Raw genomic sequence first — 19114 nt, 5'->3', positions numbered from 1 at the left:
GTCCGTATAACCCGTTATATCCTGTATATTCCTCATATTATATACTCTCCGGCCGTATAACTAATCCCGTCCTTATAACCCGTTATATCCTGTATATTCCTCATATTATATACTCTCCGGCCGTATAACTAATCCCGTCCTTATAACCCGTTATATCCCTGTATATTCCGCATATTATATATTATATACTCTCCGGCCGTATAACTAATCCCGTCCTTATAACCCGTTATATCCTGTATATTCCTCATATTATATATTATATACTCTCCGGCCGTATAACTAATCCCGTCCTTATAACCTGTTATATCCTGTATATTCCTCATATTATATACTCATGGCCGTATAGCTAATCCCGTCCTTATAACCCGTTATATCCTGTATATTCCTCATATTATATATTATATACTCTCCGGCCGTATAACTAATCCCGTCCTTATAACCCGTTATATCCCTGTATATTCCTCATGTTATATATTATATAATCTCTGGCCTGTATTGAAAGTCCTCTATTGGATCTTATAGCGAAGTGTCTGTGGGAAGCGGACTTCGCGTGTTTACTGCTCTTTAACTGTAAAGAACCTTTTTCGCTGCTTTTAATAAAAATTCCTTTCTCTGAGTCTGAATGGACGGCGTCTTGTTCTTTGCTCAGTCCTATTAATGAACATGACATCAGAGAGCGGCCGATATTGCCCCAGTATGTATTGGTATAATGACATCATATGCCGTATATGTTGCTTTTTTTCTAGTGTTAAAGAAATGTTATATTCTCCAGCCTTTTAGCATATCTGACATGTTCCTTTCCTCTTAGTTACTTTGTAGCCGTCTCTGTCCGTAACATTCTTTTTAGGATCGAGTGCCCAGACTTGCTGGTGGATAATATGTTGGCCGGGTTCCGTATCGGTGAATGATACGCGAGGCTCCTCCTGTGATTATAATTACATTTATAAATCCAAATGGACCGTGATCTCCGGGTCTGGTCATATTCCCTGTGGCTGCACGCTGGCTTACTGGTTTGGCATACTGGTCTAACGCTGTCACATTCTAACGTTATATTGCAGGCCCGGCGGGGGGTTATACGGCATTGACAGTATGCCCGATCTGCGCAAGAAGAAGCCTATACCGCTGGTTAGCGATCTGGTAAGTCTTTCAATCCTTTTAATTTCTCTTATAAGAGACCAAGGAGGCGCGTGGGCTCTTTGTGCTTCAGCAAAAGGTCCCTTTAAATGTGACTGTAGCAGCTTCAGGGCCAAACCTGGACTGTGGGGACAGAACTTTGTAAAGCGGCGGCAGTGGGGGGTTTACTCTAGTGGGATCCTTTTGGGGGTCCTCATTCCACATCCCCTCGAGAGGTCGCCTTATGGAGTGTGTGGGTGGACGAGGCCATCTCTTCTGTGGGCATCGTGGCCGTTGTTAAACACAATGTAACGGCTTACCCCTCGGTAGCCGGACCGCCGGGCGATACCCTGTAGCAGGCGCCCGCTCTTCCACGTGTTAATAGTTTTACCTTCTGTTGGTGGGATCATTCAAGCAGACCTGGATGGGACACGAGGCAGTCGGCATGTATGGCTCTTGTAGTATCGGCCGGCTCTCCTCCTGCCCGGACGTGTCGATGTTCCGTTTAGCATTTCTCTGGTTTTATTAACCTCTTATAATTCTTTCATTTGCCTTCACTCCATTTCTGCAGGCTATGGTAAGTGGTGGTCGTCTCGCCTCGAGCTGAGTCGAGGGTTTTGTGTACCTCCCCCCCCCCCCCGGGCTTTATATTTAGAACGTACCGCGCATGCACATCGCTGATTTTATGGAGGGTCCGGATGAAATGATCTCGGGGGCTTATTAATAATGCATCATTATCCATACAGAGCTTACAAAGCTGCCTTAGCAGGATTAATAAAGTTTATAAAGGGATAGTCTCCCCCCTCCCTGTACATTCTAGCCGATCCTCTCGCCGTGCATCCCCAGTATGCTAATGAGGCATGATTTATTTGCATATGAGGTTTATCACATTACCTTCAGAAAGAGGACTGACCCAACAGTTATCTGGATCCATGCGTTTTCTTGTAACTCTAGTGACACATTTTAAAAAGTATCAAAAGTTATTTCTCAAAGATTCTGGTGCAAACAGGTCTTATTACCATAGCAACCGATGGAAAATTCCTGTTGATTAGACCATCACACTGGTCATTATGGTGATAAGCCCACTTTGTACCTCTGTACATAACTCCCCATTTGTATGCCAGGGACAGGCACATGAGACATACACGCATACATGTTACACGCCATTATATCCAGTGATGGGCTCTGAATGCGGTCGGACATTCCTGCCTCCCCCCCCGTCTGCCCTTCTTCCTATACCGGTGTGCAGAGAAGGTGCCATATTGCCTTTTTATGGATGGCGTTGTGTCGATCTCCCGGTCCTGACCTCGTACCGGACCCCCGGTATTTCAGATACCCCTCCGTTACCCCCGTAGGGTATTAGTGGTAGTATTTGCTTGCGGTGGAAGCGTTTCTTTGCCGTGTTGATAGTTACCTTTTTTGATTTCCTGCTCATTAGATCAATAACTTTTTCTTTTGCTGTAGTTTGGGGTAACGCAGCGGGAGGCGCAGGTTACATACCCCCCCCCCCCCGGGGCAGTGTCTGATTACTCGGCCCCCCTTTGCGTTACAGACTGGGGGTTAGTTATAAGAAATCATTCTAGTCTTCTCAACGTGCCAGCCGTGGAATGTTCCTCCTGATTGGTTGCCATGGAAATAAGACCGCTTTGCACCAGAATGGTTTTCTTACAAATAGCCCCTGATGACCTCGAGGAGTGCTTCTCATTTTTAGCGGTGGATGTTTTGTCTCCGTCATGGAGAGTGAGGAGTGGTGGGATGGATGTGTGGTGTTGGTGTTGGGAATCTCTTTGAGTAACACGTGCTGCCTTCATCGTAGTCCCTGGTCCAGTCCCGGAAAGCCGGCATCACCTCTGCGATGGCTACTCGGACTTCTCTCAAGGACGAAGACCTGGTAAGGAGACGTGACACTCGGCGGTGAGATGTTCTGGTTTATAGCGGAGCGGTTAGTTTAGGTCTGCCGGGCACAGATGGACGTCGGCCAAATGCACTTTTATACCCCCTTGAGGTCGTCGTCACGCGTTGTCGTTTTTTGGCCCGAGTTAATGTAGACATGGTGTAGCCTCCTGAGGGGTCGTTGCTGTTGTCTGTGTAGCAGAGGAAGAGCATCTGCAGCGATTCGATTGGAGGGGCCTTCGGACCCCCCACGCGATCGCGATATAAAGGGGCCGCGGTCCTGCTGTTACCGTGTCTTCCAGAAATCGCACGTCTACAAGAAAACACTGCAAGCCTTAATCTACCCCATCTCCTGCACGACACCGCACAACTTCGAGGTGTGGACCGCGACAACGCCTACCTACTGCTACGAGTGCGAGGGCCTGCTGTGGGGGATCGCCCGGCAGGGCATGCGCTGCTCGGAGTGCGGGGTGAAATGCCACGAGAAGTGCCAGGACCTGCTGAACGCGGACTGCCTGCAGAGTGAGTACCGCGCGGCTTCCCGGCGCCTTCCGGAATAATAATAATCAGTAATGGAAATGGATAAATAACGGGGGATGGTGGGGGGTTTCAGCGAAGCCATCAGGGGCTCTGCTCTAAAACAGCTGCGGGTGACCATTGATGCAACGGGGCATATCGTGCAAAACGGCCCCTCTACTCCAGGCCCTACTGCCCATAATCCTCGGCGCTCCGATGGTTTATAAGGATGGCGGTCTATCACGCCATCAAAAATAGTGTCCTGTGGCCCTGCACCGCGTGCCATTTGTAGGGTTACTCGCTTTGTACGCAGACCCCTTTATTACACCATAAGGAGGCAAGTTACAGGCTTTGAATACCACTTAGTAGACTTGGCCTCTGGTCAGGGGGATGCTATTATACAGCGTTGGAAGTCTTTCAATGCCCCTGCTGGTGCCATCTTGATGTTTTGGGGGGATTTTTAGATCTTCCTGGGGTAGTTGCTCTTTTTGTGGGGTCTTCTTGAAAGTTTTCTTCCTCTGGGAACCGTTGGTCTCATGGTGCCTGACAGGCCGGTCGGTACCGCGAACGCCTCAAAGACCTTAATGCTTCCTAAGGTGACAATGGCCTTCGATGTCCCTTCCATGTTTTCAGCCCATATGAGAGTTTTCTTGGCTCTCCGCGCTGAGGGAGAGACCGTTGTGACGTGGCTTTTTATGAAGTGTTTGACAGTCCATGCTTCTCGTAGGGGCAGCGGAGAAGAGCTCAAAGCACGGCGCCGAGGACCGGACGCAGAACATTATCATGGCCATGAAGGACCGGATGAAGATCAGGGAAAGGAACAAGCCGGAAATCTTTGAGGTGATCAGAGATGTCTTCAATGTGGGCAAAGTAGCTCACACTCAGCAGATGAAGACGGTCAAGCAGAGTGTCCTCGATGGGACGTCGAAGTGGTCGGCAAAGATCACCATCACCGGTAGGTGGCTGCTGGCTGCCTCATCATATCAGCGTGACGTGTATCTGCTTCCCCCTACACAGCAGCAGACCGGCCCCATCCGGCCCCCGGCTAGTCAAACCTTAATCAGTCGTTGGTCTCGACTTGGATTCAGGAGCCGTATGTCTATCCCATGCATGTTTAATCCCCTCGCTGTATTACCCTCTACCACTTCTGCTGGGAGGCTGCTCTATTTTTCTTTCTTCCATCTCAGCCCCTGACCCTATAATCTTATAATGATATTGATGTCATCTCGTAATGACAGCGCTGAGTACGCGGGGGGCTCCCGTCTCTTACATCTCCCTGCTTTCCTTGCAGTTTTGTGCGCTCAGGGTCTGCAAGCCAAGGACAAGACGGGCTCCAGCGACCCGTACGTCACCGTGCAGGTGGGGAAGACCAAGAAGAGAACGAAAACCATCTACGGCAACTTAAACCCCGTGTGGGAGGAAAAATTCCACTTGTAAGTTCCGTCCGTGTTCCGTCACGTCTTAAACACATGGCAGGAAGATCGTTATTTGGACCTCGCATTCAGGACCTCGCATTGGGATTGACAGATTAGGGATGGGGAGGAATAAATCCACAGGGGTAATATGTTTGTGAACAGACTGGTTGTGAGGGTCTGGCATTCAACGTGCGATTGTGTTTATTATTAGTGCACGACTATCCCGGGCTTTCGAATTACGCGGCCCTTCCGGTGCCCTCGGCAACACGCGGCAATCATGTCAGATAACATCACTAGGCGCCACAGTCTCCCAGCAGAAGTGGTAGAGGAGAATATAGTGGGGGGGATTTAAACATGCATGGGATAGCAGGAGACAGGGGCTGGATGGGGCCGATGTGCTGGCAGGTTCTGGGTTTCCAATCACCAAATGTCTGGATGTATTTGCCTCTGAACTTTTTTGTTGAGATAAAACAGCTCCCTTTATCACTCCCATCACTCCTGTGTCCCAATGGCCCTTTATCACTCCCATCGCTCCTGTGTTCCAATGGCCCTTTATCACTCCCATCGCTCCTGTGTTCCAGTGGCCCTTTATCACTCCCATCACTCCTGTGTTCCAATGGCCCTTTATCACTCCCATCACTCCTGTGTTCCAACGGCCCTTTATCACTCCCATCACTCCTCTGTTCCAATGGCCCTTTAGCACTCCCATCACTCCTGTGTTCCAATGGCCCTTTAGCACTCCCATCACTCCTGTGTTCCAATGGCCCTTTAGCACTCATCACTCCTGTGTTCCAATGGCCCTTTAGCACTCCCATCACTCCTGGGTTCCAACGGCCCTTTATCCCTCCCATCACTCCTGGGTTCCAACGGCCCTTTATCCCTCCCATCACTCCTGTGTTTCAGTGGCCCTTTATCACTCCCATCACTCCTATGTCCCAATGGCCCTTTATCACTCCCATCACTCCTGGGTTCCAACGGCCCTTTATCACTCCCATCACTCCTGTGTTCCAATGGCCCTTTATCACTCCCATCACTCCTCTGTTCCAATGGCCCTTTATCACTCCCATCACTCCTCTGTTCCAATGGCCCTTTATCACTCCCATCACTCCTGTGTTCCAAAGGCCCTTTAGCACTCCCATCACTCCTGGGTTCCAACGGCCCTTTAGCACTCCCATCACTCCTGTGTTCCAACGGCCCTTTAGCACTCCCATCACTCCTGTGTTCCAACGGCCCTTTAGCACTCCCATCACTCCTGTGTTCCAATGGACCTTTAGCACTCTCATCACTCCTGTGTTCCAATAGCCCTTTATCACTCCCATCACTCCTGGGTTCCAACGTTATGTTCGCTGATCCAAGTTTAAATTTAAAAGAATAATTGATGGTCAGAAAACCCTTTTTGTAATTATGTTACAGCCAGAAATTTCCGTGTTTTCCATGAAAACAGCCGAGTGACCCCAAACTTTTAACGTTGTTCTAAGACTGAGGGCCTCGCTTGGTGAAAATCTGGTTAAAAATGAAGGGACTATTTGATCAGAGCAGACGGGTTTTCCTTGGACCTTCTCAGTGTCTGTCTGTCACGCAGATGATATTTTTAGCCTTTGGAAAAAGCCCCATAACGGGGAACGAATTCCTCCATTCTCTGAAAAAGGGAAAATCGGCAGAAATAAAGCAGCTCTGCGCTCTGGGGGCAGACAGTATGTTTTCTGCATGCACACACAGAAGCTTTGTACTCTAGCACTGAAGAGGTTAACCCCTCACAGCCCATGTGCATATACACACACATAATCATGTACATGCACATATATATACACGTACACACACATACACGCACATATACACACACACGTACACGCACATATACATGTACACGCACATATATACACACACACGGACGCGCACATACACTGAAAGCGTAGAGGTTTTGTTACATTGTATCCCGTCTGTTGCCGCCGGGGTGGCTGCCGGCCTCCTGCGTTCTTGCACCGGGGCTGTTACATTGTATCTGTGAGCGAGGAGCCGGCTATGCCGCCAGTACAGCCGTCACCACATACAGTCCTCTCTCTGCAGAGACCGTCGGGACGTCCAGCCGGCCTGACCATTATATATATATATATACATACATACATACATACATACATACATACAGCCCGTCAGACACTGGCCACTTTTTGGGGGGCAGCAGATCCATAAACCAATTTACCTAGGCAAGTAGGTCGGCGCGTTCTGTCGCCGCGTTCCGTCGGCGCGTCGCGTGTTGTTTTGTCCCCCCCCCCCCCGTGGCAGTAAGTGGAGAGCGGGTGATGGGGTTTGACTCCCAGTCTTGCTGTTAAATGGAGAAACGACGTTTCCCCCGGGCCGCTGCATCTGTGACGCTGTCAGCCAATTAACCCCTCGCATCCTGACGGCTGCTGGGGGGGGGGGGGGACGACTGTGTATCTTTTAGCACAAATTTACTCGGGGGGGGGGGGTTTAGTGCGTCTCCTGCTTTGCCCGGCCGTACCCAAACACCCCGATCCCTCTATAAAATTATTATTAAAGGAAATGGCAGAAACGAACCCAAAAGGCTGACGCGGGATCAGAACGAATCTAATTACAGCCTAAAAATAATCTGAACGCTGGCGCCCCGGCGGGGTCTTAGAAACGGATTGACGGCGGCGGCCGTCTCCTTCTCGGTTATTTCGAGCTCGAGGTTTATTATGTTTTTTTGTTTCGTAGGATCGCGGGCGATAAAATGTTTAGCTCTTAAAGGGACAGTAGAGACCTTGGGTGGAAGCTGCAGCTCCCGGCCTCCTCTGTGGTCGGGGGATTCAGATGACTGGCAGCTTGAAACAGCCAATCAGAGCCAGGAATTTGCTTTTCAAAACAGTCTACTAAACGCTTTCTCAGTTTAAATTCTGATTTATAATGACTATTATTTTATATAGCGCCGTCATATTCCGTAGTGCGGTACGCCGGGTAACGATTGAGTTCCGCTCGTTATAAGACGGCCCGGACTCTGCCGTTGCTCCGGGTCTCCGCGTCGGGCGCCTCGTCTCCCCACCGTTCAGGAGCAAAAAAGTCTCGCTCCTGATTTATGGTTTTAGATAAAATAATGTCGTCGTTGTTGTTTTTCCCCCCCAGCGAGTGCCATAACTCCTCGGACCGCATCAAAGTCCGGGTCTGGGATGAGGACGATGACATCAAGTCTCGAGTGAAGCAGCGGCTGAAGCGAGAGTCCGACGACTTCCTGGGGCAGACGATTATCGAAGTCCGCACGCTGAGCGGCGAGATGGACGTGTGGTACAACCTAGGTGAGCGGACCCTGAGTATCCGCCGCGCGGGGGGCCGTCTGCGCGGAGGGGGACGTGCGCGGCTGCGGCAAAGTATTTAACACACGCTGTTCAATAATGTGTTAATACCACCCGTAACCGTTCGCTTTTCACATAGCGTTCAGGATTATGTATTTTTTCCTCCCCATTCCAGAGAAACGCACAGACAAGTCTGCCGTGTCGGGCGCCATCCGCTTGCAGATTAACGTGGAGATAAAGGGCGAGGAGAAGGTGGCTCCGTACCACATCCAGTACACGTGCCTGCACGAGGTGATTAGCGGCCCGGTGGTCCGCCCTGGGGTCTTCCTCTTCTCGTATGTTTCTAAGTTGTTACTTATTTTGGGGTCGGGGCCCCCAGAGGAGATCAAGCCTGTGTTTGAGGTGGTCCTGTCCAATATACACCTAACGCTGGCCCCTAGCCGTCGGATCGGACTACTCACTGCAGGAAGTGGCCGGCCCGCATCACAGCGGGGGAGTCCAGACCTAAACCCCACCGAGATGCCGGGATCGAGGCGCATGGTGCTGGAGCTCCTGGACATGGGTCCTCCTTGGAGCGTCGCTCTTGTGCCGCCATCGTTACGGGGTTAGGGGGCGCCTCCGATACGTTTGTTCTGATGGTGAATGGTTTGTAAAGTTTCCCGGTAAAAGTTATTCCTCCCCGTCTGGAAATGAGGCTCGCTGTATAAAAGCATTGAAGGATACTCTTTTTTGGGGGGGGGATTCTTTGGAAATTATCCATTTTTTTACTTGCCGAGGAGTCGGCTCCGAATGGGCTAAGAGATCACATTAAGGGGCCGATTACACGAGACCCCCCCCCCCCCCCTCCCCCGACACGAGAGCCGGCTTTCAGTGATCATAAAACCCGCCGTTAATACGTCTCCCGAGTGCGGCTCTTGGAGGTCGGAAATAGTTTTCATTCGATTCATTTGTGGTAAATTCACAATTTGCGGAGTCCGTCGGGCGCTTCCATTTAAACAGAATTCTAGATTAACCCTTCGCGTGCCGAGGCAGCAGGGTCACCGCTTTCTCCTCCAGTAATCCGTACAATGAATGCGCTCCGCGGGGCTCCTGCTTTGGTGAGCAAAACGTGTTTTTAGGTATTTAAGGCTGGATGAATAAATTCAGGTTAAACTCAAACGTGACCTGATTTTAAAGCTGCTGTTCCACTAACAGCATTAAAGGTTTAGTGTCACGACAGCCCCACTGCAGAAGAATATTAAATTACTCGGTAAGTAACCTAAACCCACCGCGAGTACTTTAACTGGAACAGCCTCCCAGCAGAGGTGGTAGAGGGTAATACAGTGAGGGCATTAAACATGCACGGGATAGACACACGGGCAGCGCCTCCCATGCGCTGTATAATCTGCCCCGGCCGGGGGCTTTCGCTGGCTGCCTGTTACATTCACCCCTCCTTCTCCGTCCCGCAGAACCTTTTCCATCATCTCACCGACGTTCAGGGCAGCGGCGGGGTGAAGATCCCCGAAGCCAAAGGAGACGACGCCTGGAAGGTTTACTTCGACGAAACTGCCCAGGAGATCGTGGATGAGTTTGCCATGCGCTACGGGATCGAGTCCATCTACCAGGCCATGACGTGAGTGCCACCCCAGGGGCCGCCGCGATGTAAATGGGGAGGCTGGTGGGCCGCCGCTCGATAGATATTATAGCCCGGCGGCCAGTCCAGCCCTGGTTCAGAGCGCCAGACACCGGAGAATGAAATTAGGACAGCGAGAGAGAATCAGGACTGTCCCGCACAAAGACAGTTGGGAGGCATACATAAGCACAGCCTGGCCTTATTGGCCTGCATTTCTCAGTCCGAACACGCCCCTCTAAGTACCTGACAATAATAAGATCCCGCAAAAATGACGCATTGACACGTGACCTGCATGCGCCGAGCAGACATCGGTGTCCCTTATGATGAGATGGCGAGGGTCTCGGCGGCCGGTTCCACTCCGGATCTCCCAGCCGCCTCTCACCCGAAGTTTGGAGCTTTTGTAAAATAAATAATCTAACACTAGAGAGTCAGAGACCGAGATGGAATGGAAGGAAGTTTTACTTTACTGAAAAGGTGGTTGATAAGTGGAACAGCCTCCCGGGAGAAGTGGTAGAGGGTAATACAGTGAGGGTAATAAACACGCATGGGATAGGCATACGGCTCCTGAATCTAAGACGAGACCAACGACTGATTAAGGTTTGAGTCTTTACAGCAGTTGAAATGGGAATACTATAGATGGGCCGACGGGGGCCGGCAAATACTATGTTTGTACACCAGCCGCTTCTCTCACCTAGCCAAAATAAATGGACAGACACAATGCATAGCTTCCAACTGTCCCAATTTGCCAGCAAAAAGTCCCATTTTTCATATGTATAAACCCCATTCAGGCATTTAACGTACATAGTCGGGGGTGGCGTTTAAGACGAGCCCCGCTTTGCACCGAAGCCCCCGCTGTTTGGGAAGCTGATTATTCCCGCGTCTCCCCCGCACTCCCCGCTTTAATCTCTGATTTTCCATCAAGCTTCATCGCGGCGGCCGCGGCACAAACCGTTCTCAGGAGTGATTACCCCCCCTCGGCGGGAATGTTTTGGTTTGTTTTTCTCTTTTTTTTTAATTATCTCGCTTTTATTTCTGCATTAAGACCCGATTTAGTCCGTAACGGGTTTTTTTTTGCTGGTAATAGCGCGTAATTTGTCGGTGAAATTACCGGATTCCATTAGCGGCACTAAGTGCAGCCAAATCCAAATCATTTCTTGTTCAATTGTATTCACTAAGTTTGAGTGCTGCCCCCCCCCAATACCTACACCGGGGGGCTTTAATCCAGGGCTTCGATTATCAGAAGGTAGGAGGTGGGTGGGATGCAGCGGCGTTAGCAGCTCCCCAAAATGTTTAAAAAAAAAAAATGGCCCAAGGTGGCAGGTTTTGTTTATTGGGTGTGGTTAGAGGTGTGGCTGGGGGCGGGGCTTCTGTGATTAATACGGTTTCAAAAATACTACCCCTGGTTGTAGTTTATTTTTTACCCCAGTTTGTAGTTTTTGCCCCGTAATATAAAGTTTTCAGGCAGCTGCATATCAGCCGTTTGTATGATTCTCGCTCTGTTATCTGATCCCCGATCTACTAAACACCCCGACTCCTTATCATACTGCATGGGGGAAAGAATAGAATGGCTCAGTTTTAATTACCATCATGACTCTCTGGCTAATGAAAGTCTATGAAGGAACGGACTTCATTAGCATCGCCATAAAGCATCAGCTCAATTACTTGTTTGTTACTTTACTGTATACAGGGCTGAGGGGGTTATATTACCGTATAGTCACAACACTTGGTGGTATGTTACCGCATATACAGCTCTGGGATGTTATATTACAGTATAAACAGTGATGGGGGGTTATATTAACATATACAGCGCTGGGGGTGGTTATATTACTGTAAATACAGAGCTGGGGGTTATATGACTGTCACGGAGCTGGCTAGTCCGACCGACTACCTCCGCTGTCTTGTGCTCCCTTAGCCTGGGACTCCACACTTTCCCCGGTTCCCCGGTCACTCGCCGAGACTCAGTGTCGGGTAAAACCAAACGAAGACCACACATTAACATAAAAACAAGATATTGGGACACAAACCGCCCCCTTAATCTGCCTCTCAGAGACAACAGGGGCAGTAACGGGATTAACAATACAATAGGTGGGGGGAGACTGATTTATACAACATTAAACTGACAGAATGGCGGCCTCTCCCTGGTGGCAGATCCTGGCTGTCTGCTGGAGATAATCCCCTCAGCCAGTGATGAGATGATACTGCTGGGGGTAGCCACAGAAGCCTCTACAGACCCAGGGCCCATCGTCAATAGGGAGGAGGCCGGCAGTCAGGCTTCTCCAGTGGTCCCAGTGATGGAGGCTTCCGTCACAATAACTGTATGCAGTGCTGGGGGGGTTATATCACCATATACAGCGCTGGGGGTTATATTACTGTATACAGCGCTGGGGGTTATATTACTGTATACAGCGCTGGGGGGTTATATTACTGTATACAGCGCTGGGGGTTATATTACTGTATACAGCGCTGGGGGTTATATTACTGTATACAGCGCTGGGGGTTATATTACTGTATACAGCGCTGGGGGGTTATATTACTGTATACAGCGCTGGGGGTTATATTACTGTATACAGCGCTGGGGGTTATATTACTGTATACAGCGCTGGGGGGTTATATTACTGTATACAGCGCTGGGGGTTATATTACTGTATACAGCGCTGGGGGTTATATTACTGTATGCAGTGCTGGGGGGTTATATCACCATATACAGCGCTGGGGGTTATATTACTGTATACAGCGCTGGGGGGTTATATTACTGTATACAGCGCTGGGGGGTTATATTACTGTATACGGCGCTGGGGGTTATATTACTGTATACAGCGCTGGGGGGTATTACTGTATACGGCGCTGGGGGTTATATTACTGTATACGGCGCTGGGGGTTATATTACTGTATACAGCGCTGGGGGTTATATTACTGTATACAGCGCTGGGGCGTTATATTACTGTATACAGCGCTGGGGGGGTTATATTACTGTATACAGCGCTGGGGGTTATATTACTGTATACAGCGCTGGGGGGTTATATTACTGTATACAGCGCTGGGGGTTATATTACTGTATACAGCGCTGGGGGTTATATTACTGTATACAGCGCTGGGGCGTTATATTACTGTATACAGCGCTGGGGGGGTTATATTACTGTATACAGCGCTGGGGGTTATATTACTGTATACAGCGCTGGGGGGTTATATTACTGTATACAGCGCTGGGGGTTATATTACTGTATACAGCGCTGGGGGTTATATTACTGTATACAGCGCTGGGGGGTTATATTACTGTATACAGCGCTGGGGGTTATATTACTGTATACAGCGCTGGGGGTTATATTACTGTATGCAGTGCTGGGGGGTTATATCACCATATACAGCGCTGGGGGTTATATTACTGTATACAGCGCTGGGGGGTTATATTACTGTATACAGCGCTGGGGGGTTATATTACTGTATACGGCGCTGGGGGTTATATTACTGTATACAGCGCTGGGGGGTATTACTGTATACGGCGCTGGGGGTTATATTACTGTATACGGCGCTGGGGGTTATATTACTGTATACAGCGCTGGGGGTTATATTACTGTATGCAGTGCTGGGGGGGTTATATCACCATATACAGCGCTGGGGGTTATATTACTGTATACAGCGCTGGGGGTTATATTACTGTATACAGCGCTGGGGGGTTATATTACTGTATACAGCGCTGGGGGTTATATTACTGTATACAGCGCTGGGGGTTATATTACTGTATACAGCGCTGGGGGTTATATTACTGTATACAGCGCTGGGGGGTTATATTACTGTATACAGCGCTGGGGGTTATATTACTGTATACAGCGCTGGGGGTTATATTACTGTATACAGCGCTGGGGGGTTATATTACTGTATACAGCGCTGGGGGTTATATTACTGTATACAGCGCTGGGGGTTATATTACTGTATGCAGTGCTGGGGGGTTATATCACCATATACAGCGCTGGGGGTTATATTACTGTATACAGCGCTGGGGGGTTATATTACTGTATACAGCGCTGGGGGGTTATATTACTGTATACGGCGCTGGGGGTTATATTACTGTATACAGCTGCTGGGGGTATTACTGTATACGGCGCTGGGGGTTATATTACTGTATACGGCGCTGGGGGTTATATTACTGTATACAGCGCTGGGGGTTATATTACTGTATACAGCGCTGGGGCGTTATATTACTGTATACAGCGCTGGGGGGGTTATATTACTGTATACAGCGCTGGGGGTTATATTACTGTATACAGTGCTGGGGGGTTATATTACTGTATGCAGTGCTGGGGGGGTTATATCACCATATACAGCGCTGGGGGGTTATATTACCGTATACAGCGATGGGGGGGGTTATATTACTGTATACAGCGATGGGGGGGTATATTATTGTATACAGCACTGGGGGGGTGATATTACCGTATATACAGCACTGGGGGGGTTATATTACCGTATATACAGCACTGGGGGGGTTATATTACTGTATACAGCGCTGGGGGGGTGATATTACCGTATATACAGCACTGGGGGGGGTTATATTACCGTATATACAGCGCTGGGGCGGTTATATTACCATATATACAGCGCTGGGGGGGTTATATTACCGTATATACAGCGCTGGGGCGGTTATTACCATATATACAGCGCTGGGGGGTTTATATTACCGTATATACAGCGCTGGGGGGGTTTATATTACCGTATATACAGCGCTGGGGGGGGTTTATATTACCGTATATACAGCGCTGGGGGGGTTTATATTACCGTATATACAGCGCTGGGGGGGGTTTATATTACCGTATATACAGCGCTGGGGGGGTTTATATTACCGTATATACAGCGCTGGGGGGGTTTATATTACCGTATATACAGATTTTATTAGGGGCTTCCCCTTTAAACGCCCTGAACGCATGATTTTGTATAAAACATGTAAATTGTAACAATAGCAGCGCTGTCTGTAGGACTCGGCGGTCTCTCCGCAGCCGCTGTCTGTTTGCTGTCACGTTTTGTTCCATTAAAGTGTCAGATCTGACATTTACACATAATGTCCCTTTTATTTCCAGAAATAGTAGTTTAACCCTTTGCTTCCCGTTGTCGAGCCGTTTGATACTTTGTGGCGTTTCTTTATGAGAGAGAAAGTTCAGGTTCATTTCTGATACGAAACAATCGCGCCGTCGCTGATCCCATTAACCAAACAATTATTATTATAAACCAGATAAAAAGCCTCATCTCAGGCAGATCGGCCCCCATCGGCCCGTCTACTCGTTATACAGGGGGCCGCTCGCTGATTTATCTATACATTATACAGGGGCCAGTCACTGATTTATCTATACATTATACAGGGGCCGCGCGCTGATTTATCTATACATTATACAGGGGGGCCGGTCACTGATTTATCTATACATTATACAGGGGGGCCGGGTCACTGATTTATCTATACATTATACAGGGGGGCCGGGTCACTGATTTATCTATACATTATACAGGGACCGGTCACTGATTTATCTATACATTATACAGGGGGCCGGTCACTGATTTATCTATACATTATACAGGGGCCGCTCACTGATTTATCTATACATTATACAGGGGGCCGGTCACTGATTTATCTATACATTATACAGGGGGCCGGTCACTGATTTATCTATACATTATACAGGAGCTTCATTACTTGCTTGCAAACTCCTAGTGTTCTGTGTGTCGGCGGCTGCCGGCTCTGCTCCGCTGCGATCTGCCGCTTGTTTGATCGGCCCGTGAAATGTCTGTTATCTGGTGAAGTCTTGCGTTTTCCCCCAAACACCAAGGAGCCGTCGGTGATCGGAGAACGTCGCTGGCCGGGTCGGTGGCTCCTTAAATAAAAAGATCGGAGTCGATTGTTGGCGCTTGTGACAGGGCCAGGCTAGCTGGCTCATATGAAGTTTAGCTGGGTCACGGAGCGCTTTTGTGTCCGGTTCCGTATACCGTGACCCGGTAATATATTATATTGTATTTATTGTGTAACCGGCCCAGAGACTGATGTGGCTGCAGCCCCAGCCTTCAAAGAGACGATCCTATAATCTGGCTGGGGCTCTTAATCAGCCAGCACAGCCCTGTCTGCCCAGACGGCCCCCGCACTACAGGGGGGATAACACAGGTGGGGAACCCATTGTATTCTGTAATCCCCTCACCTGATACATCCCCTGTATACTGATGGGATTTGTGATGGGATGGGAGTGATGGGATTGGGGGTTGGGTTCGGTACACATTGCATTGAGATTGTATATAAATTCTGTGGGTTTGTAATAAAGAGAGTTCTTCTTGGTTTGCTACGAATGGTGGTCTGGATGATCCGTGGATAGCTGAGTGCGATCCGTATGAGGGACTGACTGGTGATTCCTCAGCCCTCAAACAGGGGTACCCAGCCTTGGGTACGGTGACCCTGTAACAGCGCTATATAAATAAAAGATAATAATAGCTACCAAAAAAAACAAAAAACTAAAATAGTTCCTGCTTGGTGGCAGCCGAGATTTTCATGGTTGATCTGCTTGCCAGCAGCAGTGACAATTTAACAAGAATCCCCCAACCTATCAAAACTGTCGGAAAAATGGAAAATAAAGCACACAAAAACATTATTTATTGTTATAATATAAAATTTTCCCTCCTTTCCGCAGACACTTTGCTTGCCTGTCGTCGAAGTACATGTGCCCCGGAGTCCCGGCCGTCATGAGCACTCTGCTCGCCAACATCAACGCCTACTACGCCCATACCACGGCGTCCACCAACGTGTCGGCCTCCGACCGCTTCGCGGCCTCCAACTTCGGGGTGCGTTTCCTTTCCGAGGGCCGAGTTTCTCTGTAATATTCAGCGTTTTAATCGTTTTTATATCTTTATCTTTACAGAAAGAGAGGTTTGTGAAGCTCTTGGACCAGCTGCACAATTCCCTGCGCATCGATCTCTCCATGTACCGGGTGAGCGCTCTCCTCTCCGCCTCTCTCCGTAGAACGCGCTCGTCGGTGGCTGATAATTGGGTGATTTTATACAGAATCGGTGACGTTTTTATCCCGGATTTTCTGAAGGAGAAGATCCCCCCCCCCCGGTGATCCCAGCCGCCACGACGAGACCTCTCAGAATGTTCGTTATTTTCGAGGTTGACTCGCTTATTTTGGTCATTTCTGGTAAAGTCGGGGAACCTCCTCTCCAACTCGCTATAAACCCCTCGCCCGCAGAGCAGCCTTTTCTTCTTTCTGCCGTTTTGGCCGGATATTCAGGCCGAGCGATGACTTCACGCCGAGCGATGACTTCACACTCCATTCGCATCACTTTCCTTACATAACGCCTGCTTTTAGACTTCTGAATTTATCGCTTTTCTGGATTTAGGACATCGTTTGGGTGCAATTAGTATGAAGTTAGTGGTGAGAAGCCCAGGAGCGGCTATATATATATATAAGTGAAGTCTCCTTGAATAAATAGTCTTCTCCTTGCACATTAACCCCAGCGCTGTATACAGTAATATAACCCCCCCAGTGCTGTATACAGTAATATAACCCCCCAGCGCTGTATACAGTAATATAACCCCCCAGCCCTGTATACAGTAACATAACCCCCCAGCGCTGTATACAGTAATATAACCCCCAGCACTGTATACAGTAATATAACCCCCAGCGCTGTATACAGTAATATAACCCCCAGCGCTGTATACAGTAATATAACCCCCCAGCACTGTATACAGTAATATAACCCCCCCAGCGCTGTATACAGTAATATAACCCCCAGCGCTGTATACAGTAATATAACCCCCCAGCGCTGTATACAGTAATATAACCCCCCAGCGCTGTATACAGTAATATAACCCCCCAGCGCTGTATACAGTAATATAACCCCCCAGCGCTGTATACAGTAATATAACCCCCCAGAACTGTATACAGTAATATACCCCCAGCGCTGTATACAGTAATATAACCCCCAGCGCTGTATACAGTAATATAACCCCCCAGAGCTGTATACAGTAATATAACCCCCCTAGTGCTGTATACAGTAATATAACCCCCCAGAGCTGTATACAGTAATATAACCCCCCAGAGCTGTATACAGTAATATAACCCCCAGCGCTGTATACAGTAACATAACCCCCCAGCGCTGTATACAGTAATATAACCCCCAGCACTGTATACAGTAATATAACCCCCAGCGCTGTATACAGTAATATAACCCCCAGCGCTGTATACAGTAATATAACCCCCCAGCACTGTATACAGTAATATAACCCCCCAGCGCTGTATACAGTAATATAACCCCCAGCGCTGTATACAGTAATATAACCCCCCAGCGCTGTATACAGTAATATAACCCCCCAGCGCTGTATACAGTAATATAACCCCCCAGCGCTGTATACAGTAATATAACCCCCCCAGCGCTGTATACAGTAATATAACCCCCAGCGCTGTATACAGTAATATAACCCCCCCAGTACTGTATACAGTAATATAACCCCCAGCACTGTATACAGTAATATAACCCCCAGCGCTGTATACAGTAATATAACCCCCCAGAGCTGTATACAGTAATATAACGCCCAGCGCTGTATACAGTAATATAACCCCCAGTGCTGTATACAGTAATATAACCCCCCCAGCACTGTATACAGTAATATAACCCCCAGCGCTGTATACAGTAATATATAACCTCTACCACTTCTACTGGGAGGCTGTTCCAGTACAAATCTTTTTAAATACTATGTGCATTTATTGTGATTTGGAAGACATTGCACACAAGTAATGTTGAATTGCGTCACAAATCCACTGAACCCGGGTGGCTGCGAGTCGCTGGGGACCTGTGGCTTAGCGTTTTCCATCTGTCTAAAGAGTGGATCCAAAGTACGAGCCCAACAATGCCAAACAGAGCTGGCGCGGGGGTGGGGGGCGAAACAATATTAACCCCTGTGTGGCTGCTGATCCGGCGGTCCCTTTGGTTTGGTGTACATGGACACTGCCGTCCTCATTGTGACTCGGAGAGTCTGAGGTTCCTGCCGGGTCTCTCTCACCTCGTCGGCTGACAGGGAGTCGCTCGTCCGTTGAAAGGTTTCTTCCGGTGAATTCTGCGATGGAACCCACAGCACGCGGCTCCCTCCTCCCCATACATAAAATGTGGGATTTTGTCTCTTTTCACAGAACAATTTCCCGGCCAGTAACCCGGATCGCCTGCAGGACCTGAAGTCCACCGTGGACCTGCTGACCAGCATCACGTTCTTCCGCATGAAGGTAAAGTCCATGCGCAGGCCGCGCGGTCCTCCGACA

General features: G+C 49.0%; 1 protein-coding gene across 1 annotated transcript in view; it reads left to right on the top strand.

The window, feature by feature from the left end:
• The window catches only part of LOC149276638 (uncharacterized), a 105918-nt gene that overhangs the window by 65697 nt on the left and 21107 nt on the right, over window positions 1–19114 (top strand). The window contains 11 exon segments of the mRNA XM_089503418.1: window positions 1059–1137; window positions 2930–3004; window positions 3309–3528; window positions 4250–4477; window positions 4814–4955; window positions 8058–8227; window positions 8400–8515; window positions 9673–9836; window positions 16493–16643; window positions 16721–16789; window positions 18989–19078. Of these exon segments, the coding sequence (XP_089359544.1) occupies window positions 1059–1137; window positions 2930–3004; window positions 3309–3528; window positions 4250–4477; window positions 4814–4955; window positions 8058–8227; window positions 8400–8515; window positions 9673–9836; window positions 16493–16643; window positions 16721–16789; window positions 18989–19078 (1504 nt within the window).

The sequence above is a fragment of the Sceloporus occidentalis genome, unplaced genomic scaffold (genome assembly GCF_023333645.1).
Source record: "Sceloporus occidentalis isolate IW3139 unplaced genomic scaffold, rSceOcc1.0.p SCAF_232, whole genome shotgun sequence".
Taxonomy (NCBI): Eukaryota; Metazoa; Chordata; class Lepidosauria; order Squamata; family Phrynosomatidae; genus Sceloporus; species Sceloporus occidentalis.
This window is presented reverse-complemented; position numbering and strand designations above follow the sequence as displayed.